Genomic DNA, 20,906 nt, shown 5'->3' on the forward strand with positions numbered 1-20,906 from the left:
TAGCCCTGCGCCCCCTCTTTCATTTGATATGTGTCCCGTGCGGGTGCCACCCTCCTGCCGGGAGATGCCGCAAAATGAGCCCCCTTGAGGCTTATGGCGGCAGGGCTCGGGGGAAGCAAGCTAGACTGCTGTTCTTTTGAGGGGTTATAGAGTGTTTCGAGCCCCTCCCTGTGGCATCGGTCCCATCGTCGTGGGACCCAGGGGGCCGGCGCAGCAGCCTGCCGAAGCAGCCTGTCACTAATAACACAGGTCGAGATGCGGAAGTGACTGACAGGCTGCTTCAGCGGGCCGCTGCGCCGGCCCCCTGGGTCCCACAACGATGGGACCGATGCCACAGGGAGGGGCTCGAAACACTCTATAACCCCTCAAAAGAACAGCAGTCTAGCTTGCTTCCCCCGAGCCCTGCCGCCATAAGCCTCAAGGGGGCTCATTTTGCGGCATCTCCCGGCAGGAGGGTGGCACCCGCACGGGACACATATCAAATGAAAGAGGGGGCGCAGGGCTATCAGAAACAGCCGGCAGAGGGAGTCGGGAGCCCACCCCACTGGGGGATCCACACCCCGAAAGTGATGAAGGTGGCGCAGATAGAGCCAACAGAGCCAACAGGACAAAATAAATAGGCTGCATTATGCAGCACAGTTGAGAAAGTGCCTTATCCCATATACTGATGAAGTAAATACAGGATCTGAGAACAAAATTGCACCAGAAGACACAAACACAAAGCTCCCTTACACTGAATCAGTGCTTGGGTCCACCAAAGTCAGTATTGTCCACTCCAGTCACAAACACAAAGCTCCCTTACACTGAATCAGTGCTTGGGTCCACCAAAGTCAGTATTGTCACATAAGAACATAACAGAAGCCCTGTTGGATCAGGCCAGTGGCCCATCCAGTCCAACACTCTGCGTCACATAAGAACATAAGAGAAGCCCTGTTGGATCAGGCCAGTGGCCCATCCAGTCCAACACTCTGCGTCACATAAGAACATAAGAGAAGCCCTGTTGGATCAGGCCAGTGGCCCATCCAGTCCAACACTCTGCGTCACATAAGAACATAACAGAAGCCCTGTTGGATCAGGCCAGTGGCCCATCCAGTCCAACACTCTGCGTCACATAAGAACATAACAGAAGCCCTGTTGGATCAGGCCAGTGGCCCATCCAGTCCAACACTCTGCGTCACATAAGAACATAACAGAAGCCCTGTTGGATCAGGCCAGTGGCCCATCCAGTCCAACACTCTGTGTCACATAAGAGAAGCCCTGTTGCATCAGGCCAGTGGCCCCTCCAGTCCAACACTCTGCGCCACATAAGAACATAAGGAGGGAAGGAAGGGAGGAGGGAAGGGAGGAGGGAAGGGAAGGGAAGGGAAGGGAAGGGAAGGGAGGAAGGAAGGAAAGGGAAGGGAGGAAGGAAGGGAGGAAGGAAGGGAGGAAGGAAGGAAGGAAGGAAGGAAGGAAGGAAGGAAGGAAGGAAGGAAGGAAGGAAGGAAGGAAGGAAGGAAGGAAGGAAGGAAGGAAGGAAGGAAGGAAGGAAGGAAGGAAGGAAGGGAAGGAAGAAAGAAAGGAAGGGAGGGAGGAGGGAGGGGAGGAGGGAGGGAAGGAAGGGAGGAGGGAAGGGAGGAGGGAAGGGAAGGGAAGGGAGGAGGGAAGGGAGGAGGGAAGGGAAGGGAAGGGAGGAAGGAAGGAAGGAAGGAAGGAAGGAAGGAAGGAAGGAAGGAAGGAAGGAAGGAAGGAAGGAAAGGAAGGAAGAAAGAAAGGAAGGAAGGGAGGAGGGAGGGAGGGAAGGAAGGAAGGGAAGGGAGGGAGGGAAGGAAGGGAGGGAAGGAAGGGAGGAAGAAAGGAAGGGAAGAGGGAGGGAAGAAAGGAAGGCCGCCCCCCCCCCCCCGCTTTCGGCCCCCTTACCTGCGGTGGCGGTCGGCGGCGAGTCGGGCGGCGGCGGCGGGTCGGGCGGCGGCGGGTCGGGCGGCGGCGGCGAGTCCAGCGGCGGGGGCGGCGGCGAGGCCAGGGAGGCGTCGGAGAGGCCTTCCTTGGCCGGCGCTGGCCCGGGAAGGCCTTCCAGAGGCTCTGGAAGGCCTTCCCGGACCAGCGCCGGGTGCTCCGCGGCCTCCCCGCGGCCTCCGCTGGTCGCTGGGGGCCTTCCAGACACTCTGGAAGGCCCCCAGCGACCAGCGGAGGCCGCGGGGAGGCCTTCGCTGGCCGGCGCTCGTCCGGGAAGGCCTTCCAGAGCCTCTGGAAGGCCTTCCCGGACCAGCGCCGGGTGCTCCGCGGCCTCCGCTGGTCGCTGGGGGCCTTCCAGACACTCTGGAAGGCCCCCAGCGACCAGCGGAGGCCGCGGGGAGGCCTTTGCTGGCCGGCGCTGGCCCGGGAAGGCCTTCCAGAGCCTCTGGAAGGCCTTCCCGGACCAGCGCCGGGTGCTCCGCGGCCTCCCCGCGGCCTCCGCTGGTCGCTGGGGGCCTTCCAGACACTCTGGAAGGCCCCCAGCGACCAGCGGAGGCCGCGGGGAGGCCTTCGCTGGCCGGGCTGGTCCGGGAAGGCCTTCCAGAGGCTCTGGAAGGCCTTCCCGGACCAGCGCCGGGTGCTCCGCGGCCTCCGCTGGTCGCTGGGGGCCTTCCAGACACTCTGGAAGGCCCCCAGCGACCAGCGGAGGCCGCGGGGAGGCCTTCGCTGGCCGGCGCTGGCCCGGGAAGGCCTTCCAGAGGCTCTGGAAGGCCTTCCCGGACCAGCGCCGGGTGCTCCGCGGCCTCCCCGCGGCCTCCGCTGGTCGCTGGGGGCCTTCCAGACACTCTGGAAGGCCCCCAGCGACCAGCGGAGGCCGCGGGGAGGCCTTCGCTGGCCGGCTCTGGCCCGGGAAGGCCTTCCAGAGGCTCTGGAAGGCCTTCCCGGACCAGCGCCGGGTGCTCCGCGGCCTCCCCGCGGCCTCCGCTGGTCGCTGGGGGCCTTCCAGACACTCTGGAAGGCCCCCAGCGACCAGCGGAGGCCGCGGGGAGGCCTTCGCTGGCCGGCGCTGGCCCGGGAAGGCCTTCCAGAGGCTCTGGAAGGCCTTCCCGGACCAGCGCCGGGTGCTCCGCGGCCTCCCCGCGGCCTCCGCTGGTCGCTGGGGGCCTTCCAGACACTCTGGAAGGCCCCCAGCGACCAGCGGAGGCCGCGGGGAGGCCTTCGCTGGCCGGCGCTGGCCCGGGAAGGCCTTCCAGAGGCTCTGGAAGGCCTTCCCGGACCAGCGCCGGGTGCTCCGCGGCCTCCGCTGGTCGCTGGGGGCCTTCCAGACACTCTGGAAGGCCCCCAGCGACCAGCGGAGGCCGCGGAGAGGCCTCCCCCACCGCTGCCGGCCCCGCGCGCGGGCGGGGAAGGCGGGGAGGGAGGGAGCGTCCCTGCGCGTGCGCAGGGGCCCTGCGCAGGCGCAGGGACGCTCCCTCCCTCACTCCCCGCCTTCCCCGCCCGCGCCCGCGGCCCACCGGCTCCTGGGCTGCCTAAACCGGGACCTTTAATGGTCCCGGTATAGGCAGCCCGGGATCCGGGATTGGGTGGCCAGATCCGGGAATGTCCCGGGAGACCGGGACGGTCTGGCCACCCTAGTCTTGAAGCTCAGGGTGATATGCTACCCATTTTTTGCACACAAGGGAACTGTCCAGTAACATTCTAAAAATCACCAGATAGCTAAGCAATTAAGGTAGAACAAGGAGATTGCAGCATATTACACTATACAGGAATGTTCCAAGGCCTTTCCTTATCTCTGGGTAAGATAAACCTAAATTTTTTAAAATTTATTTTTCAGAGCCCAAGTGGGCTCAGGTATGTGTTCAAAAATTTTATGATTGTAAATTAAATTTTAGGTTCCACAATCACATACCACGGACAGGGAGATACTATACTTACCTTTTTGGCATAAAGAACAATTTTCTGGAATTGACCAGTCTCTGCAAAACACTGGATTACTTTGTTTGGTACATTCGCACGGAGATAAACACTAAGGGCAAGAGTTGGGTCAGCTGTCTTGACTAGGTCTCCAAGCTCCTCTGAGCATTCCAGCTGAAACAGAAATAGCATTTCAGAGTCAAAGATGGAAAATCATACTTTGTGGTCTGAGACCACATTTTGCACACTTACTGCATCAACCCCTGGAGGTGCTGATTTCCTCCTCTCCCCACTATGGCAAATAGCTGCAATTGCCTATTGCTGTCTAAAGTGATGCATTAGGCCCATTTGCATTTCAGTGATTGAGCTTGCTCAGCTGAACAAATATGTAATGATAAAAATGGAAGAATATAACTGAAAATCTTGCCAGAAGATAGTTTCAGCTAGAAAAGTCTGCTGGCTTCAGTGTATTCCCACAAGCTTGCCTGACCTCTGTAATCCCCCTTCCAAGGCCCTGCTTCAGATGCCCCCACCTTCTGAGCCAGTAGCTCTTCATCTTGTACAGGCAGGTGACAACCCAGAAGAGGGCCTTCCCAGCTGTGGTATCAGAACTCTGGATCTCTAACCCCCAGAAAGACACATCTGCACCATCCTGTTGCTGTCTACCACCAGCAGGTGGAGACTTAATTTCATCTGAGTGTTTCCTCAGTGATAATTCCTTCCTACCCTATGTTTTAGTTGCATTTTTGTACGTGCGTTTTTCCTTGTTTTTAATGATGATTATGATAAAATTACTGTTCCACCAATCTAGGGGTTCTAAACAGCTGTATGATGAGCCACAACAACTGAAAAGAATTTGGCTACAGCTAGAGTGATGTTTTCATTTTAGTGATGAGTTTGTTTGGTTTTAAGAAGTGTTTTATCATGTATTTTTTCATCTGCTAATTGCGTTTGTGGCCCTGATGATGATGGAAAAACAGGGTATAAATAATACGTATGCATTAGAGAAATACAGCTAAACTTTATAAAGTTGGCAGACCTCCTGACAGGGGTAGGAGAGAACATCAGCAATGTATTTCTAATGAAAATGATAACCATTGATCCTTTTGCCTGAATGGAAAGACCTGCACAGACAGCAAGGACAAATGAAACTGTCCTGGTATAAGTAAGCCAAGGTGAAAACATATGTTAAAGAGCTATCTGCCTACCTTATCTTCCTTTAGCCATTTCTCTATAAGTTGTTTGCGGCCTTGCTGAAGAACGGGACGGCAGAGTTCCAGAGACTCAAATTTGTTAAGCTGTCCTTGATCAAGAAGGATTCCAAAGTACTGTAGCAAAGGAGAAGCTTGCCCAGGTTGAGCTGGCACGCTCTGAAACTTCCTGATGGTATCGCTTGTCCGCAAGATTCCCTGAATATTGAAAGAAAGACATTTGGGAGAGTCTGCTGCAAGGACAGTTCTAAGGAAAACCACTCTCCCCCAGCTTGTCATTTCTGAATTTACAACAAAGTTGGCCCCAAATTACTCACGTTGGGCTTTGCTGGACAAACAGTAAGATTGCATTCCTAAGCACATTTACTTGGGAATAATTCAACAGGAGCTATTTGCTCAGGGTTGCCTGCAAGGAGCATGGTTGGAATACAGGCTAGCCATCACTTAGCTCCTCAATACTCCAGTCTCTATGTGACAGTCAACGCTCACCAGGCAGAGAACACAATTAGGCAGTCGTGTTACAGAAGACCAGCTCTGGATCAATTCTGAAGAGAACTTTGTAACATTCTTAACCCACAGAATGACCAGCAGAATCCTTGTACATATGAAAGGACTGGCTTGTATCTTACACTTCTCTTTTGTTTGAATACCATGGAAGTGTATGTTCTATGTCCAGGTCTATTGCCTAGACACAGACCAACTATATCACATAAATAAGTGTAGCAAAAGGCCATAGCCTTACTTATTTCTACATTAATCCTAAAACTTATTCTAACCAGTACCTATAAACAAATGAAGCACTCGCCCTGACCTGGATAGTCCAGGCTAGCCAGATCTCATCAGACCTCCAAAACTATGCAGGGTCAGCCTTGGCAGCAACCTTCAAGGAATATCAGGGTTATGACACAGAGGGAGGCAATAGCAAAACCACCTCCAAAATATCTCTTTTAAAAAAAAAGTCTTGCTCTCTACCTAGTGATAACGCTAAAAGAGCTAGAACTTTTGGCTGCCAGACAATCTTAGGATCCCCTGCCTATTCTACACACACTGACATATGGTAATTAATTATTATTAACCAAACAGTCAGTGAAGAGAACTGCAGCCATCCTCTAGATGAGTGAAACGGATCACAGCAACCATGTCCAAAGCCAAGAGTAACTGTTAGCTTCCAGGACTGGGATGTAGAACATGGCAAGCAGGAGCTAACTGCAGAGCTGCAATCTGATTTTGGGGGATGGGGGGAGAGAATGCTGTCCAAATGAGTAGCTACGCAGAGAGACATACCACTGATTCCCAAGTTCACATCAAGACATATTTGGTAACTGAACAGGGAAATTACCAAAGCTTCACCTGCATCTATCCTTAACACCCTCATAATTAGTGTTGCAGTACTATTTAGGGCTGCTAGTTCAGCCAAGGTTATATGCCACCTAACCCATGCTCACCTTTGGTGCAGATGCTGCCACTTTGGCTGCTTCTGCATAGTTTCCCTGTGCAAAAAGAGTATTGAATTTTCTAGCGAAGAGTTCTTCTGCTCCAGCCAAGTTACTTCGAATGGCCATCCGCAAACCCAAGTCTGGGTTCTGGAGAACATTGGTGGCATAGTTCACAATGTTGTCCTCTTCAACACAAACAGAAAGTACCTATAAGAGGGGTGAAAAAAATCAAAACTAGAACATGGTCCGGCTTGCGGTGCTATTTATGTACCCACTGTATAGCACAAGATTTAAAACCACTTGTTAAGAGTAATTTCATTTTAAGAAACTACAAAGGATATTAGATTGTAACATGAGACCACCACTACACAAACACTAGCTAGAACACGGGCCAGTATTTTTGTACTGCTTGGATGAAGCAAGAGCTCCAGCATTAACTTCCCAACATTTGTTTGATTGTCAGCATCATCTTTAGAACTTTTGCTGGAAGAGTTTTAGGCCCAACATATATACTTATGCAGCAGGAAGAATTAAAGACTAGGCTGCAAGAACTATACTTACTATGTAGCTAGAGGGGGAGTAAGAATAGCTGTACAAGTGAAAGAGCAGTCTCCATTTGTGTGAGCAGGTATCTGCAATGCCAGGCAATGATCTGATTAGTCTGAAGTATGTATGTTTTGAGAATTTGCTTCAGTACACTACCCTCATGAATTTGTGCCATTTTGATCCAGCAGAAACAGAAACCCACAGAAGTTACTCCAGAACCCAAGTACAGTGACTTAAAGATATCCAGAACCAAGATCTGAACAAATAATTTGATTCAGTTGAAGGGGTAGATCCAGAGTAAAATTCTTTTGTAGGCAACAGTAACTTATTGCTTAAAGATATCCACTGTAGTCAGCCTTACCTGTCCTTTTTTGTTCACACCAATAATTCCTGAGGTAGGCTCATGAGGTGCAGTTACAAAGATTGTGTCTGCACTAATACGGTTCATGTAGATGCATACACCAGATTCCAAGTCGTACATATGAATGTAGCCATATTTTGTAATTAGATAGATTACACCGTGCTTTGTTCCGATCTACCAAAACGAAAGAAGAATTCCACCTGTTACACTGAAAAAGCTAAACCATTTTCTAACTTAGTTAGGGGTCACTACTAGCATACAGAATCTTTTTTATGGTTAGAAGAGCAGATGCAGAATCCAGCTGCCCTCCACCAAAAACAAAGCTTCATTTTAAAAAACTTATGGCTCAGCTAAAAAGGTAAAGGTAGTCAGTCCCCTGTGCAAATGCCAGTTATTTCTGACTCCAGGGTGACATCGCATCATGACTCTGGGATGACGTCGTTTTCATGGCAGACCTTTTTATGGGGTGGTTTGCCATTGCCTTCCCCAGTCATCTACAAAGATACTCTTCTAACATTACAGAAGCCAAGTTTCATCATGGTGCATACATATGCAACAGCTAGGAGGATGTGTTGATTCTAGGTCTACTCCAGCTTATCCTATGAGAGATGCTTATTTTGTCAAAAACCGACAGCTACAGAAGTACCACTCTCAGTTAGATCTCAATGCATTTTCACTTTGCACAGCAAACGGCAAGAACACATTCACGATAGCACTTAACATGTATAATAACTTCACATGCCTTCTGAACCAGCTGAGGCTACCTTGTCCTTAAAATTTGAGGACTGGCACACTAGGCTAGAACCCACTTTTCCAAACGTAGTTTGGCCTCTCCCCTTCCATCCCCCCAGAAGTGCACTCACTAGCAATGACTGTACCAGCCTCATTAGTGTGTACAGTTCTCATGTCATCATATTCTTTGAGGATCCTGTACAACTATTCAAATTCAGACTGGAAGAACCAATTTTGTGCTATTTCAATTGCAATCCCCACCAGTTGGACAACTAATGGAAGCGCCACACTCATTACCTGCATTGCTACTGGGAAGTCTGTTTGAGCTTCAGGAGGGAAAAATACATCAACAGCTTTCTTGACAAAGGGCTGGTTTCCAGTAGCAGGTTGGCCTACTTCAATTATATGCAGCTGTAAAGACAAGAATTAGTTTTAAGATCAACTGTGCATGCTGCCATATCATTCTGCTTCACACTTCTAGCTTCTGCATTCAAGATAAAATGATTCCCATATCTCTTGGATTTTCCCTAAGAGAAGGGCTTAGATTCCTTGTTTAAAAGTTTAGAGTTATTTTATAGCCTGTTTCAGAATGTTGTATATTTCAAAATCAGTTATACAGTATGTCACAGAAGTGAGTACACCCCCTCACAATTTGTAAATATTTAAGTATATCTTTTCATGTGACGACACTGAAGAAATGACACTTGGCTACAATGTAAAGTAGTGAGTCTACAGCTTGTATAACAGTGTAAATGTGCTGTCCCCTCAAAATTACGCAACACACAGCTATTAATGTCTAAACTGCTGGCAACAAAAGTGAGTACACCCCTAAGTGATAATGTCCAAATGGGGCCCAAGTAGCCGTTTTCCCTCCCTGGGGTCATGTGACTTGTTAGTGGTACAAGGTATCGGGTGTGAAGGGGGAGCAGGTTATTGCTCTCCCTCATACTGGTCACTGGAAGTTCCACATGGCACCTCATGGCAATGAACTCTCTGAGGATCTGAAAAAACGAATTGTTGCTCTACATAAGGATGGCCTAGGCTATAAGAAGATTGCCAAGACCCTGAAACTGAGCTGCAGTATGGTGGCCAAGACCATACAGCGGTTTAACAGGACAGGTTCCACTCAGAACAGGCCTCACCATGGTCGACCAAAGAAGCTAAGTGCCCATGCTCAGCGTCATATCCAGAGGTTGGCTTTGGGAAATAGACATATGAGTGCTGCCAGCATTGCTACAGAGGTTGAAGGGGTGGGGGGTCAGCCTGTCAGTGCTCAGACCATACGCCACACGCTGCATCAAATTGGTCTGCAGGGCTGTCATCCCAGAAGGAAGCCTCTTCTAAAGATGATGCACAAGAAATCCCGCAAATGGTTTGCTGCAGACAAGCAGAATAAGGACATGGATTTCTGGAACCATGTCCTGTGGTCCAATGAGACCAAGATAAACTTATTTGGTTCAAGTGGTGTCAAGTGTGTGTGGCAGCAACCAGGTGAGGAGTACAAAGACAAGTGTGCCTTGCCTACAGTCAAGCATGGTGGTGGGAATGTCATGGTCTGGGGCTGCATGAGTGCTGCCAGCACTGGGGAGCTACAGTTCATTGAAGGAACCATGAATGCCAACATGTACTGTGACATACTGAAGCAGAGCATGATCCCCTCCCTTCAGAGATCGGGCCGCAGAGCAGTATTCCAACGTGATAATGACCCCAAACACATCTCCAAAATGACCACTGCCTTGCTAAAGAAGCTGAGGGTAAAGGTGATGGACTGGCCAAGCATGTCTCCAGACCTAAACCCTATTGAGCATCTGTGGAGCATCCTGAAACGGAAGGTGGAGGTGCGCAAGGTCTCTAACATCCACCAGCTACATGACATTGTCATGGAGGAGTGGAAGAGGACTCCAGTGGCAACCTGTGAAGCTCTGGTGAACTCTATGCCCAAGAGGGTTAAGGCAGTGCTGGAAAATAATGGTGGCCACACAAAATATTGAAACTTTGGGCCCCATTTGGACATTATCACTTAGGGGTGTACTCACTTTTGTTAACAGCAGTTTAGACATTAATGGCTGTGTGTTGCGTAATTTTGAGGGGACAGCACATTTACACTGTTATACAAGCTGTAGACTCACTACTTTACATTGTAACCAAGTGTCATTTCTTCAGTGTCGTCACATGAAAAGATATACTTAAATATTTCCAAAATGTGAGGGGGTGTACTCACTTCTGTGACATACTGTATACAACATTCTGAACTTGAAATATACGTCAAGTTAAGCTATCTCAAGTTGACGGAAGTAGTGATCATCCAAGTCAAAGTCTCTTCAGCATCCACTGTCACATCTTAAAAGCATCACTAGGAGTTCCATCTCATCACTAGGAGTTTCATCTCAAATCCTGACACAGAGCTTTTATGGCTCTTTCCAAAGGGCCTGCAGTGTTTAGCTACAGTAATGCAAACACATAGTATTGCTGCGAAGTTTAAGAACTCTCTCTCATTTGTTAACAGTCTCAAGTATCAGAATAAAACCAACTGTTAGCATCATTGAAGGAGGGGGGAAAAAAGGCAGAATTATGATTTTTACCTTGCCTCCTGCAGGGCTTCGCACAGCAAAACAGAAGAGAGTGGATGGCTTGGCATTTCCTTCTATTTTGAACTCTGCGAATGCTGCTGCATGACCCTCTATAGGTTGGGAAACTTTTCTGTCCACTGAATACAGCTGCATAGCACCAACCACACGATTTTGCTAATGAAAACAAGGGCAAGATAACATTAAGCGGACAAGAGCTTTACTAGTGTCAGGAGATTCAGAAACCCTTGCCCTTCCAAGGGACTCCTGTTATTAACTCAACAGAACAGATTCAGATCCATGCCATACATCCTTGCCTATCTGAATTAGTTAGAAAGCAGAATATATGGCTTATATGTTACGTAATCTACAATTCCACCTCCCAGCCATGACTAGGAAACATTTGTTTCATCTTACAGGGAAAGAATGAAGCTGGCAACTCCTCCCCCAACCCCAGTCACATTTATTCTACAGCATTTTCTTTAGTTATACTCTGCCTTTCTCTCCAACAGGGACCCAAAGCATCTTCCATCGATCGCTTCACAATTTTATTATTTATTAAATTCTGTTTAGAGCCGCCCTCTCCCAAAAAACAGGGCAGTTTACAACATAATGCATAAATACATCATTAGAACTCATCATAAATAAACCGATAAAAAAGCAGATCAACACAGTAAATAATCTAAAGATGGTACTAAAAGTTCTAATAGCACCACTGTCTCAAAAGGAAGTGTGTGTGGGGGGGGGGGGGTGCCAGAACGATGATGATGAAACCGTTACTGTCCTCAACCATATGCTTGGTGGAATAAATCTGCCTTACAGGCCCTACAGAACTGCATCAGGTCCCGCAGGCCACAGTTATGGTTCAAGAGAGAGTTCCAACAGGTTGGAGCCAGAGTAGAAAGTGCCCTGGCTCTGGCTGAGAACAACCAGACATCTCTCAGGCCAGGAACCACCAACAAATGTTGATCCTATTGAGCACAATGCTCTCCTGGGTGTATACCAAGAAAAGTGGTCCTAGAGATATGTAGGTCCCTGACCATTAAAAGCCAGTTTGGTGTAGTGGTTAGGACTGTGGACTCTAATCTGGGAGAACCAGGCTTGATTCCCCACTCCTCCATTTGCAGCTGCTTGGTGACCTTGGGGTTGGTCATAGTTATCTCAAGAGCAATTCTCTCAAGAGCTCTCTCAGCCCCATCTACCTTGCACGGTGCCTGCTCTGGGAAGATGAAGGGAAAGGAGATTGTAAGCCACTGAGTGAAGGGTGGGGTATAAATCTGATCTCTTCTTAAAGGTCGACACCAAGACCTTGAACCTGATTCAGTACTCCATTGGCAACGAGTGCAGTTCACATAGCAAAGGATGGATATGTGCTGCATGTGGTGTTCCTGTAAGGACTTTCACAGCTGCATTCTGTACCTAGGAGTTGGGAGCTTCCAGGATAGGCCCACATAGAGCAAGTTACAGTAATCCAATCTGGAGGTGACTGTTACATGGATTACTTTGGCTAGATCGGGGTGAGATAGGTAGGGAGCCAGTTGCCTGACCTGGCGCAATTGGAACAATGCCCGTCTGACAACACTGGTGACCTGAGCCTCCACTGTTAAGGAGACATCCAGAATCACACCCCCCCAGGCTCTTAACAGGTGGTGCCAGTCTCAAGGGCACACCTTCAAGAGCCAGAAGTTGGCATCCCACATCGGAGTCTTCCCATCCCAATCACAGAACCCCCATCTTGGAAGGATTCAGCCTCAGACAACTCTGTTTCAACCATCCCACAGTCAGATTTGCTCAATCAGATTTGCTGAGATGGGATCTGGCTGGCTGCCCACGAACAGATAAAGCTGGGTGTCATCAGTGTACTGATGGCATCCCAGCCCAAAACTCTGCACCAGCTGGGCAAGGGGACACATCTAGATCCTAACAACCCTGTACAGTAAGAAGCTGAAAGTGTGTGCGGCCCACAGTCATCCAGCAAACTTCCATCACAGAGTGGGGAGTTGTACCTGATCTCCCAGATCCCAGTTCAACATTCTTACCACACTGGATCTCATTTCTTACCTGGGCAGAGATTCCTATTAGGAGTAACCACTTCTGATTTTCATCTGTTCTGTAGTTGATTATTTGGCAGCCTGCAAGACTGGCATGTCTGTCGAACATCTTTTGAGGGAGCGATTCTCCCTCCATGCTCCAGTGATAGACTGCAGTCTCTGTCACTAAGGCAACGGTATTCACAGATATCCACTTCCAGAAGATCACTTCCTCTGCCATTGTGTGAGCTTTCATTTTACTTTTCATCTCAATGTTAAAGATCTGAAGTGTTTTCCCTGCTAGTATACAAGATACAAAAACAAGGAGAAATCACAGAACTCCAGAATGTTATGCAGCAGCTACTCCCACAGCTTACATTTTGTGTTAAAAGAGCTACAACAAAGGCAATTTTTTAGAATTGTTTTCTAGGAGTATAGTTAGTCAGGAGCCTGTACTACACATGCAGTGTAAAGAGGTAGCAGAACCCTAATGTGGTGGTAGAGTGAAGAGTACTGTCACACAGTTAATGTTATCCCACCAGAAAAGCTCACATATATGCAAACAGCTCTCTGTAAAAGAAAACTATCACAGAGAAAAGCTTGAATGTTTTCAAATCTGACACCCCCATCTGCAAAATTCATTCTCTTTAGACCACTCGACAGCCTCAGGATTCTACCATCTCATTCTACTGAATGTGTAGTTCCAGCCACATTTAAAGCAGCAGGGAGTAGAGTATGGCAGTGTAGACTGCCAAAGTTTGATGGTCACAGAAGATGTTAATCCACAGCTATATTCAATGGATTTGAAACTCTTGTCACCAATATGTGAAGTGTCAGTTGATGGCAAGACCTCATGAGATTTAGTATCAGAAATTCTCAAAATGGAAGAACAAATGGTTAGAATGTTTCTATCTGGTGATGCTTATGCATAATTTCCAGGGCCAGGGATATTCTAGGGTCATGGAATTACAGAGGAAGAGATGGAGTTGTCTAGAGAAAAGGGTGTTAAGCATTAGCTGGGAGAGTGTTAAGTATTAGTAGGAAGCATGACTTGGAATGGCTGAGGCTAGGTATTTCTGCTCGGTAGATCAAAGAAGGCCCTAGTCCAAGACACCAGGCAGATTTTGGGACAAAGCAAAGTTCAACACTTACTACTGATAAGCTTCCACTTCAAGTTTCTTAAAATTCAAGTTATTCTTGGATATTCTCTCTACAAACTTAAAAGGCAGGTTCTAAACAGGCTATTTCTAGAACAATCTACTGTCTCATCTGCCTTTGTTCTATTACTATAACCAGTGTGTTTTTCACCCCCATTTTTCTCATACAGCAAATATACAATCATGCCACTGGTATTCTTTTCCTAGGAACTGGCAAAGTTCAAATAATTCATTTGCATCATCATGCAAAAACCCAGACTGTTATGATCTTAAACTGAACACTTTGACCAAAAGGCCAGCTCAACATTATTGTGACAACTATTAGATTCTCTTCATAATCTGCAAACATCTAGTTTTGCATACTACATTGAGAGGTGATTTTTTCAAAGTTATTTTAGAAGACCGCCATCTGCAGGCTCTCGAATCCTTCTGGGTGCTCCAAAACCTTGGAACTGTAAAGTATTTAACTGCATGATTCTCAGGGCTTTTAGACCAGAGTGAGGCTGAGTAAGAGGCATTTTCTGCCCCAAAAGAGAAAAAAAAACTTATCTGACTGAGCCCTCAGAATAATACAGAATAATTGTCTTAGAAATGTCTGTAGTCAAAAGCAAAGTGAAGCGAGTACACTGCTGCTACTTTTTACTGGTCCATTCTGAATTGCAGTTTTTGTTCTAAAAAGGAAGTAAACCCTGCTAACCCAACTGAACTATCCCTCATCTGTAAGAAGAACAAATTAGTCATTCTTTTCTCTAGAAGCAAAAGTGGCCTGGATCCAGAAAGGAGCAAAAGGAGAAATGAATAAGCAACAACGAAAATACCAAGAACCAAGCCACAGCTACCAAGAGGGAAAGATCAAGGAAGCCTGATTTTTCAAAGTGCTTCCATTTCCCAGTGTTCACCTCATATCAAAGCCCTTGATCTTCCTTTGCAGCTAAATGTGCCCTTTCTATGTTCGGTGCCTCCCTGTCCAGCTAGCTCTCTCATCCTCCAAGTTTTACCTCTGTGTTGAGAGTCAGCTTCAAGCCCCTAACAGGGGCTTTGGGATTTTATTTCTTTTGGAACAACAGTATCATATCACATTAGTAGGGTATCCCATTCTACAGAGGCAAGCTCCAATCCCACTAGGAAAAGTAAATCTTTGAAGATGGATGGGTATGAATAATGATGTTGAGGCCTTGCTATTGCAACAATGCCAAGAAGGAGGCTAAAATTTCCATGATGTTGATATATTAAAGCCTTGAACATGTTTTATTGCTATGTCAGATGATGTCATCCTATTTTGTAACCTCTCAAACTGATTTCTTAGTACAGAGTTTTATTACTGGGAGGGGACACACCAAGAGCACAGCAGCTCTAACAAACAGACTAATGTCTGCCTAGAAAGCTCTAACAATTTTGGAAAAGAGCAACATGCAACAGCTTTATCCCAGTCTCACCAGTAACATCTCTTACTGCAGATTAGGTCATATATTGTCATTCCCACAGAAGAAAACTTACCCACAATAGAGGATTCATACAAAGCAACAAGAATTACACAACCAAATTATCTCTCTTAAGAGACAGCAATCTGTTCTATATTCAGATGCCTTTTTTAAAAAAATGCAGGCCTGAATAGTTTGTCAAATTCTGGGGAGAAGCTTTGAACATTTTACATTTGTGCAAGAGTACAACATGAAATTGCATTTTGGCATTCCCATGCTATGCATATGGAAATGTCTCCCAGAGTGTGCTGCATTCACCATTCTGTTTAACAAAGATTACTGGAAGTGATACAGAACAAAGAACAAGATACATAGATACAAGGACAATAATGCTTTGATCACTGTGGGAATGCCGCATGCAATCCAGAAATGCAATCTGTATGCATACACATAACTTAGAGAAGCACTTTGTTTCTCAGGGACTAGTATTGCAGGTTCATTTATCAAATGAACCACACTAAGTTTTCAGGGAAATCACAATACGCAGAAGGATTTATCTATCATCCCCACAGTCCACCACAGAAAAGCTTAGAATACAGTAAAGTGTCAAAGAAACACACTACATAGCTGCTGGAAAGCTAGATTTTTGTGCAGGATAGTTGTTACCACCACTGGATAAATGCATTAAGAGGTACTCTGTCAGGCCCTTCTCATCTTCTTAAGTGTCAAGTAGAAAAGTATATTGTAATGCTACAGCAATTCTTACTGATTAGTGGCTTCCCCTCTCATGTTGCCATTCTGTATTATTTGCATCTCTGTAGTTAGCATGAGCACTGCATAGCAGCAAAATAGTGTTAGATTTTAGTGAGAGTTTAGTTGTAGCCCTTGACATAATTGTTTCTTGGCCAATAGCTTGACTCATAGGGGTCCAAGACAGTGCTTAGTAGACTTCTAACAGCATACACAGACTAAGTCTTGGATCAAAATTACCATTAGTGTTATTCACTACCTGCTGTGTACACAGAGCTGATCAAAGTAGTCTACTACCTCCCATATGTTTTTAGCAAGCTTGAGCATATACTCAAGACAGTACACTCCCAATAAAAAAGTTAAGCAATAGCATCGTGGACCCCTGAAAGTATTGTCATAGACTTTGGGGACAAAGTACCACATTTAGGATCAAATCAGTGACCAGCACACAAGACACCATGCTAGCAGCGGTCTCTCATAAAAGTATTGCAACCTGATTTTGTCGATTAACTAACTGTACTATGATGGACTGCTCATGGCCATCTCTTAGTACAGTTATACCCACCAAGTCAAACAGTGGAGAAAAAGTTGCTTTGTTCTCCAAACGTAAAACAATCATAGCACTTAGATCCCAATTAACTCTATAATGAAATGCCAGATTGCTTTTTGCAAAATTCAGTGCTTTTTGCAAAATTCAGTACTTTTTATGAGATTAGACCATTCCATACTATTAAACATGAAATGTGTCAGGACAAGTTAACTCACCATCTGTTTTAAGACAAGAATGCAGGAAGGAAAGTACATGGTCAGTAACAGTGACACCATTTTAATACTAGACACTATAGAGACACTATATCTGCTTGGACAGGGACATTTTAAGCTGATGCTCAGAGAGCATCTAAAAGACCACAGTCCCAGAATCTTGAAGACAAGCTGCAACAGAAACTACATTTCAGTTTTTCTTTGTCCAAAACTTGCAGCTGAATCTAAACTTTGTTTTGCAACTTGTATTTACAAGGTGTAATCTGTATTTTGAAATACAAAACAGATTTAAATGTCAGATGTGATTGTTGACAAATACTGCCCTATAACAGCAGTATGTGCTTCTGAGTTGGAAAAATACTGCCCTATAACAGCAGTATGTGCTTTCTGAGTTGGAAAAATCATTTGGAGCTAGCCCAGCTACTTTAAAGTAATCTGCACCATCTGAACACTACTTTTCAACACTTTACTTTGGAAGCTTGCTTAACACAGGATTTGACAAGCCAGCTTTCCTTTTAGTAAAATAACGAACACTATTCCTAACACTCCAATTCTATGCCAATTGTGTTTTGTCTGTCGGGTATCAGTTAAGTTTGCAGCACAAATACATTACAATTGTACTGCCTTTTCTGCAGTTCGCTTTTCATCTCATGTAAAAATACCAATAGAACAAACTTAACTTACCTTTTAGAGCAATTACTTTTGACGCTGGATTCATGATGGCACTTTCTGCAGAGATTGGACGCCTGATGGGAGTTGTCGGATCACTCATGTCTATGATCACAACCTGTGCTTGCTCTCCAACTTTTTCACGGATGCATATGAATTTGTCAGATTCCATTGTTAAGGTACTGAATCCAATGTTTGCTGGATTAATTCCAAGATTTTGGAGCTGAACAGAAGATAACTAGTTAATATTTGAATGTTATTTAGGTTATCTTGCCCACAGAAGATAGCACATCCTAAGTATCCAAAATAAAACCTTTACAGCATTTTGTTGGGCAGAACAAGCCAAAACTATTCCTGGGAAATGGGGCACTTTCTACAATAACCAAGATAGAAAGCATACATAGCACCTCAGATATTATGCCGCTGCCCAGCAGCCATACTGCTAACACAAGCTGCTTGCTCACTATTTTAAGAACAGTCACTAGCCATATTTATATATTTTCTATTTACATATAAAATCTCAGACAGCTTCAGTTTACAAGACCAGAAGAACTAAAACAATTGCTATATAGCAGAAGTCTACAAAACAGACCGTGAACACACTGGAAGGGATATAAGTCTTGTTCTGTGGGTTGAAAACTCCATTTAGGTCTAGAGATATGAAGCCCTGAAGAAAAGCTAGAAAAATTCAGGGAATAACCCTTTACTTTAAGAGGGTTTTTCAATTATTACAGAGGAACAAGTGGAAGTTCTGGGGAACAGTGAAAAATTCATATGACATATTCTGTTTTGCAATTAATTAAATTTTTGAAAGACTAGGTTTAACTCTTAGTAAATCTTCACATCACACATTTTGAGTAAGACAACATACAGTATTAGATAATACTAGTTCTTATACATAATGCAGACACCCAGTATTCTGAAGTATACATTTGTTGTATAAATCTGACTACCTGCATGCATTCATATGCTATAGCATATACTAACTTCTCCAGTGCAATAAATTTTAAAACCAAATGGCCCTAACGCATAAAATTAACCCAAAGCTTGCTGAAATAGTAAAATAAACTTGCTAAAATAGTATTGCATATATTTCACTCCCTGCCCCAATATGTGACCTCCCAAAAAGGGTTTTCTTGTGGTTTTAGAGATTCTACAAATTTTACTGTTCTAAAAAAGAAAGCTGCATTATATGTTTTATTGGAACCAACTAAAACAACAAAGAACAAAGTACAATTTATTCAGAACTCTTTACCAGGCTGGATGTTTAAAACTGGGAAAGAGAGAGGGGGAGAGAATGACACCAGTCAAGGACCTTAAGGCCTTGCTTGTAATCACCATGTGTTATATCTGCATTCCTGTTCAGCATTTCAAACTGTGCTAGTTGTTAGGTAGTAGGGTAGCCTTCTACAAAGCAAAAACAAAAGAGGAAGCATCCCACTGAAAATACAATAACCAGCCCAGCTGATCAAATTATTATGCTTGAAAGCTGAATCTGACCCCTTTCAGCAACAAAGAGCCAAGAGCACATTTAGGCAGATCAAGGGGCCACGCACATGCAACAGATTGCTGCACCAGCTCCTGCATCAGTAAAACCTGGTCAACATCTCGCTAGTGAATGTTCCACAAAGTAAATATTAAGCATTCATCACATACATTCACTACATTGTTATTTGATTCCACACCTGCCATGGATGTCCATGACAGCATCTGATTATTTAATCAAAGTACATTCCAAGTAGGCTGTCATATATCTGCCTGGATTCTCAGTAATATTCAAGCTGTGGTTCTCATACACAAAAGTATATCAAAACTCTATTTCTACTAGTGAAACTAAGATCCCAAATCCTCCTTAGCCCTACAGTCCCACCCAATTCATGAACACCTCACAGAGCAAAGTGTACAAGTTGTTGTACACTGCAAGAATCTCATCTAGCAATTTTGCACTTCTGCCATGACCTGTGCACTCCCTATTTGCCTTGTAGAGCAAAAAATAGTATTAGGTCAACCAAGAACAGGAAGAGTTCAACACTATAGATTTCAGACATAACATAACTTGTACAGGAGCAATCAGAAATGCCTGAAGTATCTGAAATCAAAGCAAACAAGAGGTCAGTTCAATTAGGCATTGAGAATTGCATCTGCCAGATGGTGAAGAGCTAAGGAGCAGACAAATATTCAAACCAACAAGAACAGTTCACTCTTATTCAAACCAGTTCTAACTTCTGGCACTTAAATATGCTTGTGTTCAAATATAATGGGTTTAAGTCAAACACCAGAATTATTTGTAGGTTATCAAATCAAAGGCCTGCTTTCACAAGACTTCCCACTGCACTATCCAAATAATAGCAGAGGATCCAAAATCCACTTGTTTAATCAAGTATTTTGGTAGTTGCCATCCTAATTGCTATTTCCTGCCTAGCTAACTGTTTAATGGTTAAAGATCTATTGACTTAAACTGTTAACTTATTTTATTGCTCCTGCCTGCCTTGTGAATTTTAATCATCTGTGCTAGCCATTTTTGTTGACAACCTACATGCATTTCTATATGAATCATACTGTCACTCTGTCAATGGGAAATGACCCCATCATGCTGTTCTGTCCCTTCTGTAAATGTTCTGAAAAGAAAAAGTGCCAGGAGCAAGCACCTTATTAGTGTGCAACAGGTGAGCGGGGATACAGGACACATTCCCCTATTCTTTTAACCACACTCCATAATTACAATAAAAGTTTTAAAACATGGGCAGAAATTGCCTTCAGTGGTGCCACTGTCCATCCTGAGGCATAGATATTTCTTGTAGAAGGTTGAGGAAAACAAGTCACTACCCAGTGCTTTGTCTTTATATTTAAGACCTAACTAACTGGAACAAAAAAAGAACTTATCACCAAGGATCTGCCGTTTCTCACTTCAGCATTCCCTTTGGGTTTCAATAACTGATTTACTACTTTATATTTAAGGCTCAATTAAAAAGGTCAAATAAATGTTGTAAATGTGGACTGAGTGTATGTTTGCAAAGACTGGCAAGAAAACTTAACCCCTTTTGAGCAAACATTATATGCAGCAGTTTTAAGTGGGGTTCAGAAATCGCATGTGTTGAATCAAATACTTCACAAACATGCAATTTGGATCCACTGAATTCCCTATAACAAGTCTAATAATTTTAAAGTGGCTCATTCAACCAACACCTCTGGCTTGATGATGAAGAAGACAACTGGAGATTTATACCCTGCCCTTCTCTCTGAATCAGAGTCTCAGAGTGGCTTACAATCTCCTTTATCTTCTTCCCCCACAACAGACACCCTATGAGGTGGGTGGGGTGAGAGAGCTCTCCCATAAGCTGCTCTTTCAAGGACAACTCCTACAAGAGCTATGGCTAACACAAGGCCATTCCAGCAGCTGTAAGTGGAAGAGTGG

At 45.2% G+C, this 20,906-nt stretch overlaps 1 protein-coding gene across 6 annotated transcripts in view; it reads right to left on the reverse strand.

Moving 5' to 3' along the window:
* Window positions 1-20,906, reverse strand: part of CLTCL1 (clathrin heavy chain like 1) — a 67,741-nt gene that overhangs the window by 38,228 nt on the left and 8,607 nt on the right. For all 6 annotated transcript variants that reach the window (XM_060249954.1, XM_060249959.1, XM_060249955.1 and 3 more), the window contains exons 2-9: window positions 17,507-17,714; window positions 12,764-13,032; window positions 10,718-10,879; window positions 8,433-8,546; window positions 7,404-7,577; window positions 6,506-6,703; window positions 5,058-5,258; window positions 3,871-4,023 (exon numbers count right to left, since the gene is read on the reverse strand). In XM_060249954.1, coding sequence (XP_060105937.1) covers window positions 3,871-4,023; window positions 5,058-5,258; window positions 6,506-6,703; window positions 7,404-7,577; window positions 8,433-8,546; window positions 10,718-10,879; window positions 12,764-13,032; window positions 17,507-17,714 — 1,479 coding nt within the window. The remainder of the gene's footprint in view (window positions 1-3,870; window positions 4,024-5,057; window positions 5,259-6,505; window positions 6,704-7,403; window positions 7,578-8,432; window positions 8,547-10,717; window positions 10,880-12,763; window positions 13,033-17,506; window positions 17,715-20,906) is intronic.

This window comes from Heteronotia binoei, chromosome 11 (assembly GCF_032191835.1).
Source record: "Heteronotia binoei isolate CCM8104 ecotype False Entrance Well chromosome 11, APGP_CSIRO_Hbin_v1, whole genome shotgun sequence".
In the NCBI taxonomy this organism is placed as follows: Eukaryota; Metazoa; Chordata; class Lepidosauria; order Squamata; family Gekkonidae; genus Heteronotia; species Heteronotia binoei.